This window comes from Entelurus aequoreus, linkage group LG25 (genome assembly GCF_033978785.1).
Source record: "Entelurus aequoreus isolate RoL-2023_Sb linkage group LG25, RoL_Eaeq_v1.1, whole genome shotgun sequence".
NCBI lineage: Eukaryota > Metazoa > Chordata > Actinopteri > Syngnathiformes > Syngnathidae > Entelurus > Entelurus aequoreus.
In genome coordinates, this window is record NC_084755.1 from 28,211,066 (window position 1) to 28,236,280 (window position 25,215).

A 25,215-nucleotide genomic window follows, 5' to 3' on the forward strand; every position below is an offset into this window, starting at 1 on the left:
CAACGACATCATCGGCGACCGGTGCAATGGACGTCGAGTGGATCTAGCATAATATTGTGAGGGTCCAGTCCATAGTGGATCTAACATAATAGTGTAAGAGTCCAGTCCATAGTGGATCTAACATAATAGTGTAAGAGTCCAGTCCATAGTGGATCTAACATAATAGTGTGAGTCCAGTCCATAGTGGGTCTAACATAATAGTGAGAGTCCAGTCCATAGTGGGTCAAACATAATAGTGAGAGTCCAGTCCGTAGTGGATCTAACATAATAGTGTGAGTCCAGTCCATAGTGGGTCTAACATAATAGTGAGAGTCCAGTCCATAGTGGATCTAACATAATAGTGTGAAAGTCCAGTCCATAGTGGATCTAACATAATAGTGTGAAAGTCCAGTCCATAGTGGATCTAACATAATAGTGAGAGTCCAGTCCATAGTGGATCAAACATAATAGTGAGACTCCAGTCCATAGTGAATCTAACATTATAGTGAGAGTCCAGTCCATAGTGGGTCTAACATAATAGTGAGAGCCCAGTCCATAGTGGGTCTAACATAATAGTGAGAGTCCAGTCCATAGTGGATCTAACATAATAGTGAGAGTCCAGTCCATAGTGGATCTAACATAATAGTGGTAGAGTACAGTCCATAGTAGATCTAACATAATAGTGTGAGAGTCCAGTTCTTAGTGTATCTAACATAATAGTGTGAGTCCAGTCCATAGTGGGTCTAACATAATAGTGAGAGTCCAGTCCATAGTGGATCTTACATAATAGTGGTAGAGTACAGTCCATAGTAGATCTAACATAATAGAGTGAGAGTCCAGTTCTTAGTGTATCTAACATAATAGTGTGAGTCCAGTCCATAGTGGGTCTAACATAATAGTGAGAGTCCAGTCCATAGTGGATCTTACATAATAGTGAGAGTCCAGTCCATAGTGGATCTAACATAATAGTGTGAGAGTCCAGTCCATAGTGGATCTAAAATAATAGTGTGGGAGTCCAGTCCATAGTGGATCTAACATAATAGTGAGAGTCCAGTCCATAGTGGATCTTACATAATAGTGGTAGAGTACAGTCCATAGTAGATCTAACATAATAGTGTGAGAGTCCAGTTCTTAGTGTATCTAACATAATAGTGTGAGTCCAGTCCATAGTGGGTCTAACATAATAGTGAGAGTCCAGTCCATAGTGGATCTTACATAATAGTGAGAGTCCAGTCCATAGTGGATCTAACATACTCGTGAGAGTCCAGTCTATAGTGGTTGTAACATAATAGTGAGAGTCCAGTCCACAGTGGATCTAACATAATAGTGAGAGTCCAGTCCATAGTGGATCTAACATAATAGTGGTAGAGTACAGTCCATAGTAGATCTAACATAATAGTGTGAGAGTCCAGTTCTTAGTGTATCTAACATAATAGTGTGAGTCCAGTCCATAGTGGGTCTAACATAATAGTGAGAGTCCAGTCCATAGTGGATCTAACATAATAGTGAGAGTCCAGTCCATAGTGGATCTAACATAATAGTGAGAGTCCAGTCCATAGTGGATCTAACATAATAGTGTGAGAGTCCAGTCCATAGTGGATCTAAAATAATAGTGTGGGAGTCCAGTCCATAGTGGATCTAACATAATAGTGAGAGTCCAGTCCATAGTGGATCTAACATACTCGTGAGAGTCCAGTCAATAGTGGATGTAACATAATAGTGAGAGTTCAGTCCATAGTGGATCTAACATAATAGTGTGAGAGTCCAGTCCATAGTGGATCTAACATACTAGTGAGAGTCCAGTCCATAGTGGATCTAACATAATAGTGAGAGTCCAGTCCATAGTGGATCTAACATAATAGTGAGAGTCCAGTCCATAGTGGATCTAACATAATAGTGAGAGTCCAGTTCATAGTGGATCTAACATAATAGTGAGAGTCCAGTCCATAGTGGATCTAACATAATAGTGAGAGTCCAGTCCATAGTGGATCTAACATAATAGTGAGAGTCCAGTCCATAGTGGATCTAACATAATAGTGTGAGAGTCCAGTTCATAAAACGCTCCAACAGGAGGAAGAAACAATGGCTATGAAACTTCTACACTTTCTCTAATCTAATAAAGGTTAACAAAAAATGTCACTCAAAAAATGGAGGAAAAGTAAGAACTGTAAGAAAAAAATGAAAACTCACCACTTCTGCTGTAAAACTGAATAATACAAAATCACTCTGCTGAGGAGGAGAAAAAAGAAAACTCAAAATAGCAACGAAGGAATTCAGGATCAAGGTATACAAACACGAGACAAGGCAAGGCATGGACAGGATGCTAGAGAGGCACGAATAAATGAGACAATCTGGCACAGAACAAAGGGAGGCATGGGCTTATAAGACACTTGAGGGTAATGGGGAACAGGTGGAAACAATCAGGGGTCGGGGATGACGTCAGACTGATGACACAGTTCCTGCTGCACTACAGTTCCATCTACATTTCTAAAAGTGATTTCTGGGTGTTGTTTAAAGCATGCTTAGCTGATAGCATGCCTGCTTCTGGCTTGATTTCGTTGGGTAACATTTTTAGCCTCGTCCTCCAGTGATAACGTTACTTGATAATGATAGTTAAGATACTAAGAAATGCATTTTTTTTGCCGTATTGGAGGTGATTATTTTTAGCTTAGGGGAGCGGCTCCACACTGTGTATGGAAACACATGCTTGTCAACCGAGGGACTAAAAATAATTAGAATGCATCCATCCATCCATTGTCTACTGCTTATCCCCTTCGGAGTTGCAGGGGGTGCTGGAGCCTATCTCATTAATCATGTCTTTTTTTCATGAACATTGTTGGCCGATCCATCCGTCGGCACACCCCGAGTGATAATACGCGATGTAGTGCCCTCGCTAGCACCTAACGTCCCTCCACAGTGTGAAGCCGCTTCTACATCACTAATCCTCGCCTCTGTGGAAGCAAACAAAGTATGTTTCTTACAAGTATATTATCACTGGAGGATTAGGAATAGCTAAACATGTTACACTACAACCTGTAGGAGGATACACGAAGAGCTCCTAAATGTAAACAGAGGTGGGTGGATCGATACAAAAATTAACAGTATGGTATCAGTATATGGTCAATACTACAATGAGGAGAACTTCTTTTTCTTATTTTTCTTATTTTTTTGTAATTTTTGTTATTGTTAAAGATTCAGGAAGGCTTTAAGGCAGCACATGATGTTAATACATCAGTCGAGGAAAATGAGCAAACTACATAAATAACATACTGTAATTTGATTTTGATAAAAAGAAAATGTATCTTGATAGATTGAAAATTAACACCAATGAGTTGACTGGTGAACATTATCACATGATTTATTTAGAAAGTATAAATAGCGACAAATAAAGATAGAATACTATTAACCGCAACATGTAAGTGTAAGAAAACAAAACAACAACATTATGATTTGTACAATTTTCAGAATGTGCTTTTTTTATATTTTTAAACAAAGAAAACAATCTGAAGTTGTCTTTATTTTTAAGTTATTGTGTCGTGATTTCACCAGTCCGCCACACCTGGGAGTAGATTTTTGTCCATGTGGCCCCCGATCTAAAATGAGTTTGACACCTGTCATGTTCAAACACTGATGACATCTATTAAACGAGACAAGAAGCAAGGAATTAAACAGAGACATAATTACATTTGGCTCAACTTGAGGAGAAACGTCTGGGCTGTACTCTTATACAGTCTCCAGCACGCTCTGGCAAAAGATTGTACGCCACCTCTTTTTATTTGGACTTTCCCTGTTTACATAACAACAGCTGTTTCTAAAGGAATTGGGGTATGTAAACAGCCATTGTTTTCGGTCACATTAACACAAAAGAAAAAGATGCCTCGGGCTTGGACTGGTCCTGGATCGAGCTTGGGCTTGTCCATCGTACACAGCGGAATTTTCCAAGCCTTTGGTTTGGTGCAACAAAGACAGCTTTCGTCTGTTCACTGGGAACTCGGGGGAACGGAAAGTTTTTTGATAATTTACATACAATTTTTTAAGGGCTAAAATCAGAGCCAAAAGTAGTTAATTTTTTAACATTATTTTACTCAAAATATTGTTTGTAATAAAAGGGAAGAAGGAAATAATTGTAATATTTAGTTTTTGTATTTTTTGCATTGGTATGACCAATAACTACTTGGTATAGAAATTATACTCAAATGTGTGTTTTACCCTGGTGATTCTCAATATGTGGTATGTGTGCCACTAGTGGTGCACGGGCTTCATCAAGTGGTGCGCCAAAGAATCACCTGATGAAAGTACAGTGTTTTATTTCCCTATATTCAAACACAGTGTTATTCTTCAAACTAGTGTTAAAGTACCAATGATAGTCACACACACACTAGGTGTGGCGAAATTATTCTCTGCATTTGACCCATCACCCTTGATCACCCCCTGGGAGGTGAGGGGAGCAGTGAGCAGCAGCGGTGGCCGCGCCCGGGAATCATTTTTGGTGATTCAACCCCCAATTCCAACCCTTGATGCTGAGTGCCAAGCAGGGAGGTAATGGGTCCCATTTTGTATAGTCTTTGGTATGACTCGGCCGGGGTTTGAACTCACAACCTACCGATCTCAGAGCGGATACTCTAACCACTAGGCCACTGAGTAGGTTAGGTATAGTGGACAAACACATTGAATGTACTCGTTAAATAAAACATCTGACTTATTTTTAATGAATACTCATGCCTACTATGCTACTGTATGTACATGTTGGTGATTATGGTGGCACATGGAGTTTTTTCTGAGATGGTACTAGGTGGAAAAAAGTTTGAGATCTGCTGCCCTAAACTAATTAAACATATTTAAGTATTGAAACATAATACGTTATTACAATTTAACAGAAGTGTATGTGTTGCAACAGAAAGTAGCTAGCTGTCAACAGTACATTAGCAAGTAGATTAATAATAGTTTTGAGAAAATAAAATAACCTGGCATGATGCAATATTTTAGCATTTTGAAATGGTTCTATTATCATTCATATCCTAAATATGACATCCTTACCATACATGATTTATGTACCACCGTAAAGCTACAGCACAATACCTTGCCTGTCATATTTATAGTGCTGCTCCTGGTGGACTCTATGCTGTGGTTAAATGACCTCAGCAGCTAATATCTCTGAGTCTCTAATAGCTCCGACTTGATTCAACTGATTAAACCCCCTTCAGCTTTCATTTCGGGCTCGCATTTGCTGGTTGCCAAGGAACACCCTCAAGGGTCGTGTTTGACTAATGGAAGAAAGCAAAAACTAGGCACGCAGTAGCCAGGTTTTTATCTAATGGAACTTGGCGGGACCTGATTGGAAACATTTTTAGCCCATCTCTGACTTTCCACTTCAAAACTCTTTATTGATAATTGTGTTTTATTGTAGGGGATGTATACTGTATTAAAGAGTATATATTAGCAGCATAGGGTTGTACCGATACCAATTTTTAAAAATATTTTTAAATGTATTTCGATACTTTTCGATACTAAATAAAGGGGGACCACAAAAAATTGCAGTATTGGCTTTATTTTAACAAACAATCTTAGGGTACATTAAACATATGTTTCTTATTGCAAGTTTGTCCTTAAATAAAATAGTGAACATACTAGACAACTTGTCTTTTAGTAGTAAGTAAACAAACAAAGGCTCCCAATTAGTCTGCTGACATATGCAGTAACATAGTGTGTCATGTATCATTCTATTATGTTGTCAACATTATGAGGGACAAACTGTAAAAAATTATTATTAATCTACTTCTTCATGTACTGTTAATATCTGCTTATTTTTTGTTTCAACATGTTCTATCTACACTTCTGTTAAAATGTAATAATCACTTATTCTTCTGTTTTTTGATACTTTACATTAGTTTTGGATGATACTACATATGTAGTAGAAATGTCCGATAATGGCTTCTTTGCCGATATCCGATATTTCGATATTGTCCAACTCTTAATTACCGATACCGATATCAACCGATACCGATATATACAGTCGTGGAATTAACACATTATTATGCCTAATTTTGTTGTGATGCCCCGCTGGATGCATTAAACAATGTAACAAGGTTTTCCAAAATAAATCAACTCAAGTTATGGAAAAAAGTGCCAACATGGCACTGCCATATTTATCATTGAAGTCACAAAGTGCAGTATTTTTTTTAACATGCCTCAAAACAGTAGCTTGAAATTTGGGACATGCTCTCCCTGAGAGAGCATTAGGAGGTTGAGGTGGGCGGGGTTCAGGGGGGCGGGGTTGAGGTGGGTGTGGGGGGGGGGGGTAGGGAGTAGCGGGGGGTGTATATTGTAGCGTCCCGGAAGAGTTAGTGCTGCAAGGGGTTCTGGGTATTTGTTCTGTTGTGTTTATGTTGTGTTACGGTGCGGATGTTCTCCCGAAACGTGTTTGTCATTCTTGTTTGGTGTGGGTTCACAGTGTGGCGCATATTTGTAACAGTGTTAAAGTCGTTTAATACGGCCACCCTCAGTGTGACCTGTATGGCTGTTGATCAAGTATGCGTTGCATTCACGTGTGAGTATGTCAAAAGTCGTAGATATTATGTGACTGGGCCATCACGCAAAGGCAGTGCCTTCGAGGTTTATTGGCGCTCTGTACTTCTCCCTACGTCCGTGTACACAGCAGCGTTTTAAAAAGTCATACATTTTACTTTTTGAAACCGCTACCGATAATTTCGGATATTACATTTTAAAGCATTTATCGGCCGACAATAACAGTTTTAGTTATATTGTAAAACTTACAAACGTTGCTTGGAGTGATGAATAACGAATCCATACGAGTAGATACGCTATTGACGGCAAGGCGATTGAACTAAAAACAAGAAGGAGCAAACTCGCCCAAAAGATGGCGCCACAGCACAAACAATAACACATTCTCATTGCTTGTTTTTTTTTGTTGTTTTTTTTAAGGCTTTTTATTACCACCTTTGCTGAATAAAATGCCATGATTAGCCGCTCCGTCTTATAAGCCGCATGGTTCAAAGTTTAGGAAAAAAGTAGTGGCAAATAGTCCGGATTTTACGGTAGATTGTTTTAATATGGGAAGCATCAAAATGAGATTGGTGTGTACGCAGTTCAAGCTAATAAATGGCCCAGCTGTTGAAACACAAGCATGGTTTAAAGCAAAGTAGTGCAAAAGAGTGCATGTTAAATAAAAGTACTGTCCCGTACTTTCTGGGCTAAAGAGCGCACCGGTAATTTGTCCACACCCCCCAAATTTTAGAAGAAATCAATATTTTCCAATATATTAGCCACACCGGGCCATAAGCCGCAGATATACAGCGGTCGGAAATGTTTTGTAAATGTTTATTTTTGTAGCTTAATTGTTCCAAATCGATGTCTGCCACACGGCAGTAAAATGGCTGAACAAACAAAACAGAAGTCATGGTCATGCACCCACTAGCTGCAGAAGCTAGCTCGCCAATCAGCTAAACCAGGGGTGGGCAATTAATTTTTACCGGGGGCCGCATGAGCAACCCGAGCACTGCTGGAGGGCCACATCGACAATATTTCAGTTAAATTTTGCTAAATATTATTTTTGATATACCGTAAGATAAATAATAATAATAATAATTCCATTTAACCTAACTTAACTTTATACAAAAGCAGATTGCTTTTGATGGTTTTATTTAAACTCTTAATCCTTAAATATTTATATTAGTCTATGTGAAATTGAAATAAGAAAACAAAAACAATAATTGAATCACTGCAATTTATTTTTAACTTGTTCACACTTTAACTTTGTTCCACAAACAAGGAAAAACAACAAACAACTTAACAAGTTTATAGAAATACTGCAATACAACAAACAATAACTTGTTATGTTTTCCACCTCATTTGACCTATTCGGTGCGAATAATCCAGTCTGTTCTGGGCTTGAACAACGGCATTGAAATCTGGCTGAATGTCCGAGGTGGCTATGCGAAGGACAGCTGAGAGGTGCTCATCAGCGATAGAGGATCTGTGTTTGGATTTGTTGAACTTCATCACAGAAAATGTCTGTTCACATACGTAGGTGGATCCAAAGAGGACCAGAATCCTCTGAGCATGCCTCCTCAGGTGTGGAAAGTTCTCCTCTTTGAGGGAGGAGTAAAAGTCCAGCAATGAGACTGACCTGAAGTGCTCGGCCATAAGTATGTCAGACTGCAGGTCAATGAGCTCCATCTGAACATCGCTTGGTGCATTGTCCACACTGCAGTTGAAGGGAGAAGAAACCATGTGCATTTCACTCTCAATCGTTTTGAAATCTTGAAATCGCCTCGAAAACTCTCCATGCAGTGCTTCTAACCTGCTTGAGTATTTGTGGAGGTGATCGGCTGATCTTGTGGCTTCTTTTAGTGTTGGCAAGTGGGTCAGAATGTTGTCCTTCACTTGGCTTGAGAGAAGCTGCAACTTTCTCATGAAAGCCGTCACTGCACTGTACATCTCATGCACAGAAAGGCCCTTGCGCTGCAGTTTGACATTCAGTTGGTTCATGAGTGCAGTCACATCCACAGCGAATCCGAGGTCTGCCACCCAGTCTTCATCTGAAAGTTCTGGGATGTCATGTCCTTTCTTCCCACAGAAGTTCTGAATCTGGTCTCTCAGGTCCCAGACACTTTTCAGAACTTTTCCCAGGATGAGCCACCTGACGTTGCTGTGGTAGCTTATGTCACCATGTTCACTCTCAGGTTCCTCCAAAAGTGCAACAAATTGCCTATGATTTAACGCTCTCGCTCTGATAAAGTTAACTGTTTTACTTACAGCATCAACAACATGGTTAATTTTTAACGCAACACTTCCTGATGTATAATACAATGTAAAAATGTCAATTTCTGCACAGGGTTAATTTCTGTCACTTTATCCTGCATCCTCTTTAAAAGTCCAACATTTTTCCCCGTCAGATTTGGACAACCATCTGTTGTCACACCTGCCAGCTTGTCCCATTTCAGTCCTAAAATGTCCAAACACACATTTACCTCTGTGAACAAGTCATTACCTGTGGTTCTCCCTTTAATTGACTGCATGGCTGCCAGCTCCTCCGTGATTTGAAAGTCCGAAGTTATCCCACGTAAGAAGATGAGCAGCTGGGCGGTGTCACGTACATCGCAGCTCTCATCCAAAGCCAGCGAAAAACAGTCAAAGCTGAAGCTCCAAATTTCTAGCGATGGCCTCAACACGCCTCGTTACAGTGCGTCGGGAGAGTGACACGTTCTAAAATGCGCCCCTCTTCTCAGGGCATATCAGTGCAACAGAGTCCAATAAACACTCCTTAATAAACTCCCCGTCAGAAAACGCTTTACTTTTTCTGGCGATTTTGTGAGAAATTATGAAACTTGTCCTGACAGCTGCATCTCTGGGGGTGTGAAATTGGGCAAAAAGTCCTTGTTGGTTTTGCAGTTTTACCATCAACGCATCAGCCTCCCTTGCGCGCTCTTCATCGGACAGATTCCGGTATTTTTCCCCGTGCTTCGTCGTGTAGTGGCGATTCAAATTATATTCTTTCAACACAGCAACATGCGTACCACAAATTAAGCACACGGCTTTACCTTTCATTTCTGTAAAAAAATACTTGGCAGTCCATGTCTTGTTGAAAACACGGCATTCCTCATCAACTTTTCTTTTTTTAGCGTGAGCTAACATTTTGGGGGATAACCGGGCATCACTTGTCGCTGTGCACCTTCACTCACAGGTTACACACAGACATATGTCCATAAATGACACTTTTCAAAATAAAAGCAGCACGCACGACATAGATGTTTTTTTAATTTTATTTTGTAATTTGTGATTGCCGCTGTTCACGTTCACTCACAATCACGCACGCGCATACGTCCACACGGAAGTAATACAAATAACGCTTTTCAAAACAAAAGCAGCACCGTTGTATTGCACACTCGACATAGATACTTTTTAAAATGTATTTTGTAATTTATGATTGGCCTCACGCGGGCCGGACAGGGACGCACATAGGGTCGGATGCGGCAGACTCAATAACTCCACGGTGACGTTTTGGTGAATTTACGAAGCTGAAACGGTACAAAAAGAATGCCATTGGTAGTTAATAATACTAATATGGACACTCGTAAACGTGTTAGCATATCCGCTAATGCTAACATCGCTAGCTTGATGACATTACGATAGCGCTTTCATACGTGCATGGAAACACACCTACGGACATCACAGTAGGAACAAATGGTTTTCGTTATATTGTAAAGCTTACAGACGTTGCTTGGAGTGATAAATGAAGAATCCATACGCGTAGAAACGCTATTGACGGCAAGACAATTTAGCTAAAAAACATAAGGACACTGCAGCACCTGCAGTGAGCGAACTCGTCCAAAAGATGGCGCCACAGCACAAACAACAAAACACCTTCCCATTGATTTTTTTTTTTTTTTTTTTACTTTTTATTATCGCCTTCACTGAAGAAAAAAGCCATAAATTAGCTGCGCCGTCTTATTAGCTGCATGGTTGAACTGAAACAATACAAAAACAATCCCATTGCAAGTTAATAATTCTAACACGGACCCTTGTAAACCATACTTGCCAACCTTGAGACCTCCGAATTCGGGAGATGGGGGCGTGGGGGGTGAGGGGGGGTTGGGGTTGGCGGGGTTGGGGGGTGCTGGGTTTGGTAGTAGCGGGAGGGTGTATATTGTAGCGTCCCGGAAGAGTTAGTGCTGCAAGGGGTTCTGGGTATTTGTTATATTGTGTTTATGTTGTGTTACGGTGCGAATGTTCTCCCGAAATGTGTTTGTCATTCTTGTTTGGTGTGGGTTCACAGTGTGGCGCATATTTGTAACAGTGTTAAAGTTGTTTATACGGACACCCTCAGTGTGACCTGTATGGCTGTTGATCAAGTATGCTTTGCATTCACTCGTGTGTGTAAAAGCCGTATATATTGTGTGTCTCGGCTGGCACGCTGTTTGTATGGAGGAAAAGCGGACGTGATGACAGGTTGTAGAGGATGTTAAAGGCAGTGCCTTTAAGGCACGCCCCCAATATTGTTGGTGGAAATCGGGAGAAATTCGGGAGAATTGTTGCCCCGGGAGATTTTCGGGAGGGGCACTGAAATTCGGGAGTCTCCCGGGAAAATTGGGAGGGTTGGCAAATATGTTGTAAACGTTTGTTAGCATATCCGCTAATGCTAACGATGCTAGCTTGATTACATTACGATAGCGCGTTCATATATGCATGAAAACACTCCTACGGACGTCACAGTAGGAACAAATGGTTTTAGTTATATTGTAAAACTTACAGACGTTGCTTGGAGTGATAAATGAAGAATCCGTACGAGTAGGAACGCTATGGACGACTAGTAAATGAAACGACAATTGTACTTCAGGAAGTACATTTTCAACCCGCGGCACCTGCAGTGAGCAAACATGTCCAAAAGATGGCGCCACAGCAAAAGCAATCACATATTTTTTTTTTTTTTTTTTGAAAAGTGTTTGTTGAACACAAAACATTATGGCCGGTAGCAAAGTAAAATCCATAAATTGACTGCACCGTTTTTTTTAAGCCGCAGGGTGCAAAGCGTAGAAAAAAAGTTGCGATTGTTAGAATAATTGTATCTAACTATCACAAAAACTTTGTGTTGAAATGAGTTCCCAGCGAGAAGACCAAAAGCTGTCTTTGAAACCTACCAAGAAGAAGGCTTGTAAAACTCCACTGTGTAAGGGGGGAAGCAACATGAAGGTGTTTCTGTTTTCTTTCATGTATCTTAATCATAAGAAATATATTGTTTTAACCCAAGGACTACAAAGAGAATGCAGGATCTGCCCAAGTTCCAGGCGACCTCTTTTTGAACCTCCTTTTTCAACTGTTTTACGAACCTCTTTTTGAACTCTTTTACGACCTTTTCTGTGAACTGTTTACGACCTTTTCTTTTGAACTGTTGTAATCAAAGGCGATGGCTATTTACGACCTCGTTCCTTATGAGCAGCTGTTCTCATGTGGTCAGAGAAAGTCCAAATAAAGGGGGAGGCGTACAATCTTTTGGCAGAGCGTGCTGAGACACTGTACAAGGGCACAGTGTCCGTGCGTCTCTCCTCAAATTGAGCCAAATTTAATTCTGTCTCTGTTTAATTCTTTGCTTCTTGTCTTGTTTAATAGATGTCATCAGTGTTTGAACCTGACAGCGATACTATGTATGACTGACCACCTGAGAAAACAATTGAATTTTACAGCAAATATACAAGTAGTATCGGGTAGTATGTGATCGGCCAGCCGGCGTGTTCGTTTTGGCCCACGATAGGCTCCAGCACCAGGGACAAGCGGTATAAAATGAATGGATAGATACAACGCGGGTTTAGCAATATGGCCGTGGAGGTGCCTTAAAATATCTGACAGTGTAATTGCTGCATCTTTGCCGCCATCTTGTGGACCTCCTAAGTGATTCACGATAAAAATAAAAAAAATGTCCAAACACAACACATAATTTAAAATGACCCCTATTTGAATTCCCTGCGACATGTTTCATCAATTCCTGGCATGTTCCTTTTGTGTCCAACAGATTCTTGTGGGGGAATTGTGCGCGTTCTTCACCAAGACTGAAGGAACCCAAGAGAAGACCATCGTCACTGCCGACTGCTGCTACTTCAACCCCTTGCTGAGACGCGTCATACGCTTCTTAGGTGAACGCAACGTTTTGTATTCCATCGCCCGGAACCTTCCGTCGATTTCCTTAATGTGTGGCTGGGGTGCAAGGTGACATGAAAGACTCGAATTGCAAAGTGTTGAAAGAGCTATATTGGAGCAAAAATACAAAAAACTAAATCTGTCTGGAGCCGCAAAACATTAAACGCTTTATATAAATGTTATGATGAAGGCAACACATGATGCAAGTGTCTATATTAGCTATATTAGCCTACTATTAAAATGACTTTAAAAGTCTTATATAAGTGTTATAATGAAGACAACATTTGATTTATCTATATTAGCTATAATAGCCTACTATCGGAATGACTTTAAAAGTCCTATATAAGTGTTAAAATGAAGGCAACACATGATGCAAGTGTCTATATCAGCTAAATTAGCCTACTATCAAAATGACTTTAAAAGTTGTATATAAGTGTTATAATGAAGACAACACATGATGTGTCTATATTAGTTATATTAGCCTACTATCAAAAGGACTTTAAACATGTTATATAAGTGTTATAATGAAGACAACACATGATGAAGTGTCTATATTAGCTATATTAGCCTACTATCAAAATGACTTTAAAAGTCTTATACAAGTGTTCTAATGAAGGCAACACATGATGTAAGTGTCTATACTAGCTATATTAGCCTACTATCAAAATGTATTTAAAAGTCTTAAATAAGTGTTATAATTAAGGCAACATATAATGCAAGTGTCTGTATTGGCTATATTGGCCTACAATCAAAATGACTTTAAATGTCTTATATAAGTGTTATAATGAAGGCAACACATAATTGAAAGTGTCTATAATATCTATATTAGCCTACTATCAAAATGACTTTAAAAGTCTTATATAAGTGTTATAATGAAGGCAACACATAATTGAAAGTGTCTATAATATCTATATTAGCCTACTATCAAAATGACTTTAAAAGTCTTATATAAATGTTATAATGAAGACAACACATGATGCAAGTGTCTATATTAGCCTACTATCAAAATGACTTTAAAAGTCTTATTTACGTCTTATAATGAAGACAACACATGATGCAAGTGTCTATATTAGCTATATTAGCCTACTATCAAAAGTGACTTTAAAAGTCTTATATAAGTGTTGTAATGAAGACAACACATGATATTAGTGTCTATATTAGCTAAAATAGCCTACTATCAACATGACTATGTGTCGCAGGCTGACGCAAATATTCGTTGACAGAAATGTTGAAATGTAATTTTTATTCTACACATTTTTAGTAAGACTTATCAGAAGCTGAGATAACTCCTGGAAATGAGTGTCTTAGAATGGCCAAAGGTATAGATGTGTGTGTCCAAGTTAAAGGAAACGGCAGGCTGTCTTCTTCTAATAGATTTATTACAATCTTTGCCAGCTGGGTAACGTTTGCTGTGGTCTGGAACAACATGGCACACAAATAACTATCAGAAATGCAGCCAATATTACATACAGATAATGTGTCATGAGACATGCACATATAAATTAAATACACAGAGGACATAAGTAAAGGAAATTAAATATGCCTACAAACGAGGCATAATGATGCAATATGTACATACAGCTAGCCTAAATAGCACGTTAGCATCGATTAGCTTGCAGTCATGCACTGATCAAATATGCCTAATTAGCACTCCACACAAGTCAATAACGTCAACAAAGCTCACCCTCGTGCATTTACGCACAGTATAAAACGTTTGGTGGACAAAATGAGACTAAGGAGGAGTGGCATAAAACATCTTTCTGTGGCAGTGTCGAAGAAAGTTGTACATCTAAACAAACTACGGTGAGTTCATCGACCGCTGAAATTAGTCGGACAAAACGGCGCTGGCCAAATACTCTCATCAGTGAAGCATTTTTAATTTGTTTAAATAACATTGGGATTTTTTAACGATTAGGAAAGTTTGTGTCATGTTTGTCCTCTCACAAAAACATTTCGGATACAACAAAAAATGCTTTCTCCCTCGCCCCCATCTTTTCCCATCGTCATACATTTTTGAAAAAGCTCCACGGAGCCACCAGGGCGGCGCTAAAGAGCCGCACGGTTGCCGACCCCCGTGCTCGCTTACGCCATCTTCTTGCGTTCGGCGTCTAATTTGATGACATTCAATAGAGAGAGATTAGCATATTTAGCTGCATCATCTTGGGTGAATGCTCCTGTTACAATTTCACACCTAAGTCGATAATAATGTGCGAATGCTATTTTTAAAGGTAAGACTTATTATCACCAGTTTTATTCAAAGCTCCACTAGATTTACACTGCATGGGTAATGAGGCCCAGTGTGGATATTATGGCTGTCTGAAGATTGACGATTTTTGCCAATTTGACTTATATCAGTATCAGCATTGGCTATTTTTGATGTTTTTGTATAACTACAACAGAACTACATTAGCAGATACATTATATACACATATGATACCAGAATATAGTATGAGCAAATAGTGACGGCTGAAACTCAATTATTATTTTTAATATATTTAAAAACAAAAAACTCTCATCGTCAATAATTATCTTGTTTGTTTTCTTGTCAAGACTGACCCTTTCACTCCCTCCTACAGTTTTTCCTTTTTTTTCGGGGAAATTGTTATGTGCGTGAGGGGTGGAAGGAGACGACAACACGAGGAAGCTCAGGTTACCGGGTTTATTGTAACCTTTGATGAGTGTGTGGGAGGTGTATGCTACTCTATGTGTTTGTCAGGTTCAAACATCGATGACATTTATTAAACAAGACAAGAAGCAAGGAAATAAACAGAGACAAAATTCAATTTGGCTCAATTGAGGAGAAACGTGTCGACCTGTAACCTCTTACAGTGTCACCCACGCTCTGGCGAAAGATTGTACGCCACCTCTTTTTATTTGGACTTTCCCTGTTTACATAACAACAGCTGTTTCTAAAGGAATGGGGGGTATGTAAACAAACATTGTTTTTGGTCACATTAACACAAGAGAAAAAGATCCCTTGGGCTTGGGCTGGTCCTGGCTCAAGCTTGGGCAAATCTTGGATCACAATAGATAACCCCCCTCCCGTCTCCTCTCATCCTACACAATGGAATTTTCCAAGCCTTTGACTTGGTGCAACAAAGACAGCTTCTTGTCAGTTCATTGGGAACTCAGAGAACGGAAAGTTTTTTGATAATTTACATACAATTTTTCTGACAGTGTTTGTTGCAGGACTATGTGTGATTTTAACCATGTGAATATTACCAGACGATGTTGTAAGTGCGTGTTTGATGAATCCTTCAGCAGTCCAAAAGGGCGAGACAAAAAGGGGGTCAGTGGGCAGGCAGGTGGTCGAGGGCAGGAGAAAAGCGACAAAGTCCGTGTCCAAGCGAGGGTCGAGGATCGATGGAGGCAGTCCAAAGTCCGGAGGGAGGTCGAGGCACAGAGCTCGAGCACACGGAACAAGACGGGTATGCAATGAGTTAACGACGTTCGGCGTAGGCTCCAAGGGTCCACTGGTCTTCTGCTGCCAACCTGATTACTCCCAGGTGCGCTGATTGTCGATAGTCTGCATTTGCGTCGTTGCAGTGGGCGTGTCCTGGCATACTGCCAGCCTGAGTGTTGGAAGAACTAGCTGCGGGAGATTTGCGGGTTCGAGACCGCGCCGTGACAGAAATCCAGTTTTTGTCCTTCTTTCCTGGCATCTTCCCGGTCCCCTTTTGTTTGTTAGCCAGCTATTGCAATCTATTCATAATAATGGGAGAGTCCAGTCCATTGGGAGGCTCGCAGAGGATTGTAGGAGTGGTCCACACTGACTTAGAACAGCTAGCACATCTTCCAGACTGGTATCTCTCCAGGGATTATCCGTGGCTTTGTGTTCAACTGGTCTGGAACAGAGTCTATTTAAAAACTAGAGTATATAGATGAGTTTTAAGGTTTGACTTCAGTGCTTCTACCAATATTATGTTATATTCTTATCTTATATTCTTATGTATATTCTTGTCTAACTTTTGCCAGTCGTACTGGAGCCCGCATAGTTAGCATAGTTTCATGTTCCGCGATTCAATCAAATAGTGCGACGGATACGGATGGCAAATGAGACTTATTATATTGAAGTAAAGAAGAGCAACATCCAGGAAGAAATTATGTCAAACAAGCTTGAAAAATGTCTTAACTTTAATCTACGTGAAGGAACCCAGAATTGTTTTATTTAAATGTTCACAATAATTCAAGGTTCCTAAAGAGGAAACCTTACAATGTATTAAATCCATAAACTGCTGTAAAATTTGATAAAATTGAGTATATGGCGAGTTATTGTTATTGATATTTCCGATATTCTGAAATGCATATTTTGATGCTCCTCTCAGATAAACATAATAAATTATGTTGACTTAAATATTGTCTAATTATGCACGAATATATTATCAAACATTCAAACCATTTTTTTTAATATAAATAAATACTACTAATAATGATTTCTAAGCAAGTTATCCATCAAATTGTGCAATGTAAAAGCATACTTGCCAACCTTGAGACCTCCAATATCGGGAGGTAAAAGTAGCAATAGATTTCATGGTAAAATTGTGAAATTTACTGTGTTTTTTACAGTATTGTTTTGTAAATGAAAAAAACAGTCCTTTTTTTTTTACTGTAATAAACTGTGGTGCCATTTTGGCATTTACAGTAACACACTGAAAAAATCTACAGTTGTTGATTAGCGGTTAAAAAAACTAATAAAAAAACTGGCAGCTCAGGTGCGAAAATGTTACTGTAAAATTGCAGTTTTTTTTATTTACAGTAAAAAAACAAATGTAAATTTCACAGTAAAATGCTGGCAACTGAGCTGCCTTTTTTTTTTTTTTACCATAAAAACAGCAGTACTGTTTTTCCATTTACAGTAATATACACTACATTTTGAGGTGAAGTTATTGCAACTTACCATATTTGTTTTAAAAGATTTAAAATCTACTAATAAAATGCATAAAAAATTGTGTAATAGTAGTATTCACTGTTAGCGGCCCCCTGGGGCCAAACATAACTGCGATGTGGCCCTCAGTGAAAACGACTTTGATTTCAACTGTGACTGTTCTGTTAACAGGGCGCTCCTAAACAACCAGGCGGACATGTTTTATAACACCATATTTTCCAGCCACATCTCCATCTGTGTCAGATGTCCTTCAAAACAAGTACTTCAGACCACTCTACCCGGCTCACAAGGGGAGTATTCTCAACATCCATTGAGACAGGAATTATGCCGATTTCAAAGGAAATTGCCTAAGACAATGCTTTGATGGTAGCGCAAGCTTTGTTTTTCATCTTGAGAGCCATTGTTAGGAACAAAAACGTTGACTGTAGGAGGCCATTGTTACGTGCACACATATGCCCCTAATAACACGCCTATTGTGGGGATAAATCTAAAAAAGGCTGCAGTTGCGCTAAAACACATTCCTCCAGAATTTTTGACACAAAAGGTCATTTGGAAATGGGCCGATAATTTGACAAACTTGTCGGATCTAGACCTGTTTTTTTAATCAAAGGCTCGACAACAGCTCTTTTACAAAAAGAGGGGACACAGCCAGAAATCAAGCTGCTGTTGATGATGTCCCTAACAGACAAGTCAATAGTGTCCCAGATTTCTTTAAAAAAGCGAGGGGGGGACTGGGTCTGTGGGACAGGACGAGGGTTTCAGTTTGTGGACTATTCCTGTAAGCTCAGGCATGGACACAGGCTCAAAGTGACTAAACACAGCCGAGCACTGAGTGGCCACATTAAAACTCAATGGAGAGCGAGAAAGATTTGCCCGAATAGAAGCAACCTTATCGTTAAAAAAGGAGAGACATTTTTCACAAGTTTCACTTGTCATCTCCAGTAAAGTGGCTGGATTCGGATTAAGAACATAACTAATAGTATTAAAAAGAACACATGGCTTGCTGATACTATTTAAAATTAAGTCTGACAGATATTTTGTTTTCTCAGCTTTAACCACACTTTGATAGTTCTGACAGTTTTCTTTTAAAACTTGATAAGAAACCTCCAAGTGATCCCCTTTCCACTTGCGCTCCGCCCTTCGCCACTCACGCCGAGCTGTTTGATTGATTGATTGAGACTTTTATTAGTAGGTTGCACAGTGAAGTACATATTCCGTACAATTGACCACTAAATGGTAACCCCCGAATAAGTTTTTCAACTTGTTTAAGTCGGGGTCCACTTAAATTGATTCATGATACAGATATATACTATCATATATACTATCATCATAATACAGTCATCACACAAGATAATCACATTGAATTATTTACATTATTTACAATCAGGGGTGTGGAGGGGGGTGGGTGGGGGGGGGGGGTATGGACATCAAGTAGTGGACATAGAGAGAGAGAGAGAGAGAGAGAGAGATCAGAAGGCATAAGAAAAAGAAAAAGTATCTGCATTTGATTGTTTACATTTGATTATTAGCAATCCGGGGAGGGTGTTAGTTTAGGGTTGTAGCTGCCTGGAGGTGAACTTTTATTGCGGTTTTGAAGGAGGATAGAGATGCCCTTTCTTTTATACCTGTTGGGAGCGCATTCCACATTGATGTGGCATAGAAAGAGAATGAGTTAAGACCTTTGTTAGTTCGGAATCTGGGTTTAACGTGGTTAGTGGAGCACCCCCTGGTGTTGTGGTTATGGCGGTCATTTATGTTAAAGAAGTAGTTTGACATGTACTTCGGTATCAGGGAGGTGTAGCGGATTTTATAGACTAGGCTCAGTGCAAGTTGTTTAACTCTGTCCTCCACCTTGAGCCAGCCCACTTTAGAGAAGTGGGTAGGAGTGAGGTGGGATCTGGGGTGGAGGTCTAGAAGTAACCTGACTAGCTTGTTCTGAGATGTTTGGAGTTTAGATTTGAGGGTTTTGGAGGTGCGTGTGGTTTCATTGAGCCAAGGCTCCTGTTTTCGCTTTGGACGTATAGCTCTGAGGGGCGCTATACTATCCAGAACCTCAGAACATATAGAAAGAAAAGAGCACATCAATTGTTCAGTGTCTGCAGAGTGTGATATACTCTGCATGGACACAGTGAATAAAGGGGAGAAGGTGGCTGCAGTGTCAGACCTAATAACACGCCCATGACGCACGGCAAGTGGTTTCACATCAGGGTCCAAACTTAAATTAAACATAACCGGACTGTGATCAGAAAACACAGCATCACCAACAACGACAATGTCAACATTAAAACCATGAGACAGTACGAGGTCTAGCGTATGCCCACGTTCATGTGTGGAACCAGATACAGACTGTACAAAATTAAAAGAGTCAATGACATTCAGGAAGCTCCTGGATAGAGGTTCGTCTGCGCAGCAGGTGTGAATATTAAAGTCACCAACAATAAGAACACGATCATATTTGGGCAGAATTTCGGCCAGAAATTCAGAAAAGTCATTTATGAAGTCTTTGTGGTACTTGGGTGGTCGATAGACGACGGCACACAGGACGACATCAGAAAGACCCAGCTCAAACATGCATAGTTCGAAGCTTGAAAAGGAGGATTGCAGGCGGATCTGACGGCATTTAAAGTCATTTTTAAAAACGACTGCTAATCCTCCTCCTTTTCGGCCAGACGACCGCGGAGAATTAAAATACGAGCACTCCGGTGATAAAAGTTGATTTAGAGGAGCAAACTCACCAGTTCTCAGCCATGTCTCCGTCACACAGAGGAAGTCCAGTCCGCGGAGACGAATAAATCCTTCAGGATAAATGTTTTGTTTGTCAAGGATCTTGCGTTAACAAGACCAAAGTTAACGGGGGCCGGCGCGTCCAATGCCGCTGCTGATCCGGGTGGGGCCCGACACAGAGCCTGCAGGTGGCGGGAATTCACTCCGCACCTCCAGGGGCGGGGACAGCAGGAGCGCGGCGGGCAGGCTTCCCCCTGCAGACCGACGACAGGAACAATCCAGGACCCGGCGGGATCCAGCAAACGTGGGTGCAGGAAGAAACCAGGTAGCGGACCATACCTCCTTCGGGAAGCCACGGAAAGCCGGGCCAGGAGTGCCCTAACTTTCACCAGCTGGCCGCCACGTTTACCGCGGGGCCGATGATGCTTTCGCCGGGGGAGAGGAGCCGGAGGGCGAAAAAGGAAGGCAGGATCCCGGCCAGGTGAGAAAGCTGACTGGGACGTCGTAAAACCAACGTCGAAGTTGATCATATCCGTGTGAGAGGGACAAAGATCCAACAGCGTTTGGCGGTCATACACAAACAGTGAGTTGACAGGGACAACAAAAGACGCGAACAGCACAAAAACAAGCAAAGCTGACAGCGAGAGACGGCAAGCCTCAGCACATACTGGCGCCATCTTGGATCTAGAAGTCTAGAATGAAAGTATATAAGAGAATTGACAGAGTGTGTACCTTCTGTGCGCAGTGCCTCATTAAAATCCAGCCGCTGTTGCTTAGGAGGTGAAGTGTGTCTCTCTTTACTAGCTTCGTCGAAGCATGTTGCTTTTGTAGCTGTTTCAGCAGATTTGAATTGCTAGGATAGGATCTTTGAGCCAAGACACAACTTACATTTAACTAAATTTTTTTTTTCTTTGTGGTCGACAAAAGAAAAGTAGTGAGAATATCTCCATGTTAAGAAACTCGGCTTCGGGCTACGCCACGTCTTGTTAGTAAACCCAGACACGCCCCCTCCCACACACACACACACACAGACAGCGCACGGCGCGCCTCTTCCTTGTCGCCTCTTCCGCAGCGCTCCAATAAAACACACTCAGATCTTCTCAGTTTCTAGCCGATACTACATAAAAAAATAACGTAAAATAACGCAGTAACGCATCATGTAGTAACATTGCATATCAAACACAGTTTAAAAAATTAAAGCAGCGCTATGTAACTTTTCAACGTTCATAAAGTATGTTTATAACATTTGGGACGATACATAGACTTACAACTAGTTGAATGACACCTCTGTTATGGCCTCAGGGGGGGTTGTATCGCTTTTACTGGCACTTAGTGACTTTGAGAAGGGTGGCAGGAACCCTGACGCGCAAAAAAACTACAAATGTGCTGACTTGCTTTACGGCATAAGTCACTCCCCCTTTTCCCCATTCGTTAAAAAGACAGAAAGTAAAAGAAGAAGAACGCCTACGTGTAATTATTGTTATTATGGCCGAAGCTGCAAAACAACCAAAGAAATGAAAAGTTTTGTCTGAGGAGACAAAAAAAAAGAAAAAGGGAGGCTTCCCGGATAAAACATTGCCCCGGCTTTCACTCGCTGGCCTAAGATCAAAGACGAGGGATTTCAGACCGATTCTGCTTTGACTCTGTTCCTGCTGGATTAGTAAGTGACTTTCCATGCTCAAATCAAAATGATAATGCTAATGTTAGCTATCGGAAATGTACGTGGTAGCCATGAATAACCATCAACTTGATAGTTCCACACTACTTCCTTCAAAAAAACTTCCCCGCCGGTCCTTCTTTGGTTTGGACCTGCATCCGCCCGATACATTCTTGCTAGTAGCGTCATATAGCACAATCTAAGACCATTTCTTGATAGTGTCTGCTATCAACATAGCCGTTAGAGACATCATATTTGTGCCAATATGACAGCAGACATCATGTCAGTATGACGCTGTATGCACCAGTTCTCATGGGAAATGTGGTCTTCTTCTGGCAAAACACTACCGTTTTGGTCCACTGGCGCCGCCAAAATCAACCAAAACTGAAAAATCATACGGTTATTCCATATTTGTATTTTCAATTTGTTGTTTTGCCTGTCTTGGTCTTATACACAATACCTGTACCTAAAAAATAAATAGCATCACATTATATTCTCTAAAGCAGACCTGGGCAAAATACGGCCCGCGGGCCACATGCGGCCCATTAAGATTTTCAATCCGGCCTGCAGTCTAAGCCTGGCCCCCTGGAGAGGGGGTCCAGACTGAGGCCAAGGAAGTAAAAAAAAAAACTTCATAGCCATAGCACACACAAACGTGTGTAAGAGGGAAACAACAAAGGACAGTCAAGACATTAAAAGAGCAGAGCTGATGCAACCAGCTGTCATGATCCGTGGCCCGGATCATGTTTTGTGTTTTCTGTTAGTTCCTGTTTGTGCACCTCTGAGTTGTTACCATGGCTACGTATTATTTTCACCTGCCTCTTGTGTTCGGGACGCTCACCTGTTGCTAATCAAGAGACATTATTTAAGCCTGCCTTTGCCAGTCAGTCGGTCTGGCTTCTTTGTTTGCGTCACGCTCCTGTTACGTAAGTTTTGCTTGTCTCCTAACCCATGCCAAGTGTTTAGCTTCAAGTGCGATCGGCACCTTGTTTCGTCGGTTTGTTTTTTGCTTTTGTACCTCTTTGATTTGTTCAAGATTAAATCATGTTCCTACCTGCAAGTCTTGTCCGGAGTCGTCCGTTTGCAACCTGGGAGAACGAACCGCGCAGTAAGCTGCAACCCCGCCGTAACACCAGCCACTTCTACACACAGCCACAAAAGTAAAACAACAACAAAAACAAGAAACATATACACTGTGGTGGCCTCTGCGTTGTTCCAAGCCATTGTCTGCTGGGGTTGGGGGGAGCATGGCCAGAGAAAGGAGCAGACCCAATAAAGCAACCAAGAGAGCCGACTCCACCCTCGGCCGCCCACCAACTCTCGGCCAGTGTCCAGTCCGCATGGATGAGTGAGGATGCGTCTAAGGCAGGGGTGTCCAAAGTGCGGCCCGGGGGCCATTTGCGGCCCGCAGCTGATTGTTTACCGGCCCGCCACACATTCTGGAAATGATATTGCAAAAATTTAAAAAACATTAAAAAAAGTGGAATTAGGTGAAATCTAACTAAAAAAAGTTGCAATGTTGACACAAAGCTGCCATGCAGGCTGTTTTGTTTTCTTTTGTCTATATTTATTTTTATTTTTTTTGCCATTGCTAAAAAAAAAAAAAAAAATCAATAATATAATGGATTATTGACCTATTCAAGGCTCCAATTATTTCAAATATTTCACTTTAAAATGTTTTATGTGGAAAATATTGCAGAAAATATTGTGTGGTTGCCATACAAAAACATCAACGTTTTCTTTGACTAAAGAGCATAAAACAAACAAAATAATAGTTCAAACGTAAAATCGACAGATATATCTGAAGTTGATCTCGTAACTTAAGTGTTGAAAGTAAACAAAAAAAACACTAATAAAAATGTATCACTTTATATGAGTGGGTCACCTTTTGGATCCCAAATATATTTAATGTGATTTTACTTATCTTTTCACTGTGATTACTCAAAAACAGAGGTGTGGACTCGAGTCACATGACTTGGACTCGAGTCAGACTCGAGTCATGAATTTGATGACTTTAGACTCGACTTGACAAAATGTAAAGAGACTTGCAACTCGACTTAGACTTTAACATCAATGACTTGTGACTTCACTTGGACTTGAGGCTTATGACTTGACATGACTTGCTACTTTCCCCAAAACCCAAACCTTAAAAAGTTATTTGGGAGCGCTCCATATCTTTCATTTTATACGTCTGTGTCTATAAGCGTGTGTGCTGCTTGTCAGCTGGTGTGCTGTCAGTACAACAGCCAATCAAATTAAATCTACGTTGTTTTCATCCCACAGCTCTCATCCAATCCAATTGCAGGACAACCACCGAACATGAGTTGTCAAACAATGCGGCAGTGAGAAACAATTATGCCAAAGTTGGTTTCATTCGGGTATAAAAACTATGACTTGGTCAACATATATCGGGGGGGTGTATATTGTAGCGTATTGTAGAGTTAGTGCTGCAAGGGATTCTAGGTATTTGGTCTGTTGTGTTTATGTTGTGTTACGGTGCGGATGATCACCCAAAATGTGTTTGTCATTCTTGTTTGGTGTGGGTTCACAGTGTGGCGCATATTTGTAACAGTGTTAAAGTTGTTTATACGGTCACCCTCAGTGTGACCTGTGTGGCTGTTGACTAAGTATGCCTTGCAATCATGTGCGTGTGTAAAAGCCGCGTATATCCTGTGACTGAGCCGGCACGCTGTTTGTATGGAGGAAAAGTGGACGCTATAGGCCAGGGGTGTCCAAACTTTTTCCACTGAGGGCCGCACACTAAAAAATCAAAGCAAGCAGGGGCCATTTTGATATTTTCTATTTTAAAAACCAATACAATATGTGTATAAAAAAGATACATTTAGGCCTCCACTCAGACTTGAACCCGGGGACCCCAAAAGGTTTTGGTCAAAAAAAATATTACAAATGTGTCCTTATTTAGTTTATTATTATTATTATTATTCAAGGTTTAAATCTTTAGATCAACATTAGGTCTATCTGACACTTTTAAAGATTTAAGTTGTATGCCATTTTTGTCAAGGAAAACCGTGTTTTTTTATGGAAAAAAACAAAAAATATGCAATATTTTCCCCCAATAAAATTTTAAAGTGGAATATTTGAGATTATGTAATAATTGGAGTCTTAAAAAGGTCAATAACTCATAACAACATTGATTTTAATTCATTATTTTTTTGAGCAATGACACTTAAAAAAAAAAAAAAAGGCCCACTAAAATTATTGGGGATCCAAAAGGGTACTGCTCAGTAAAGTTTAAAAAAATAAATCCAAAATTTTTTTTAACTTTTACCACGATAGTCTCAAGATCAACTTCAGATCT

At 40.4% G+C, this 25,215-nt stretch overlaps 1 protein-coding gene across 1 annotated transcript in view; it reads left to right on the forward strand.

Annotated features, from left to right (window-relative positions):
• The window catches only part of LOC133642459 (phospholipid phosphatase-related protein type 5-like), a 209,651-nt gene that overhangs the window by 159,783 nt on the left and 24,653 nt on the right, over positions 1-25,215 (forward strand). Inside the window, exon 4 of the mRNA XM_062036651.1 lies at positions 12,506-12,626. Within this exon, the coding sequence (XP_061892635.1) occupies positions 12,506-12,626 (121 nt within the window). The remainder of the gene's footprint in view (positions 1-12,505; positions 12,627-25,215) is intronic.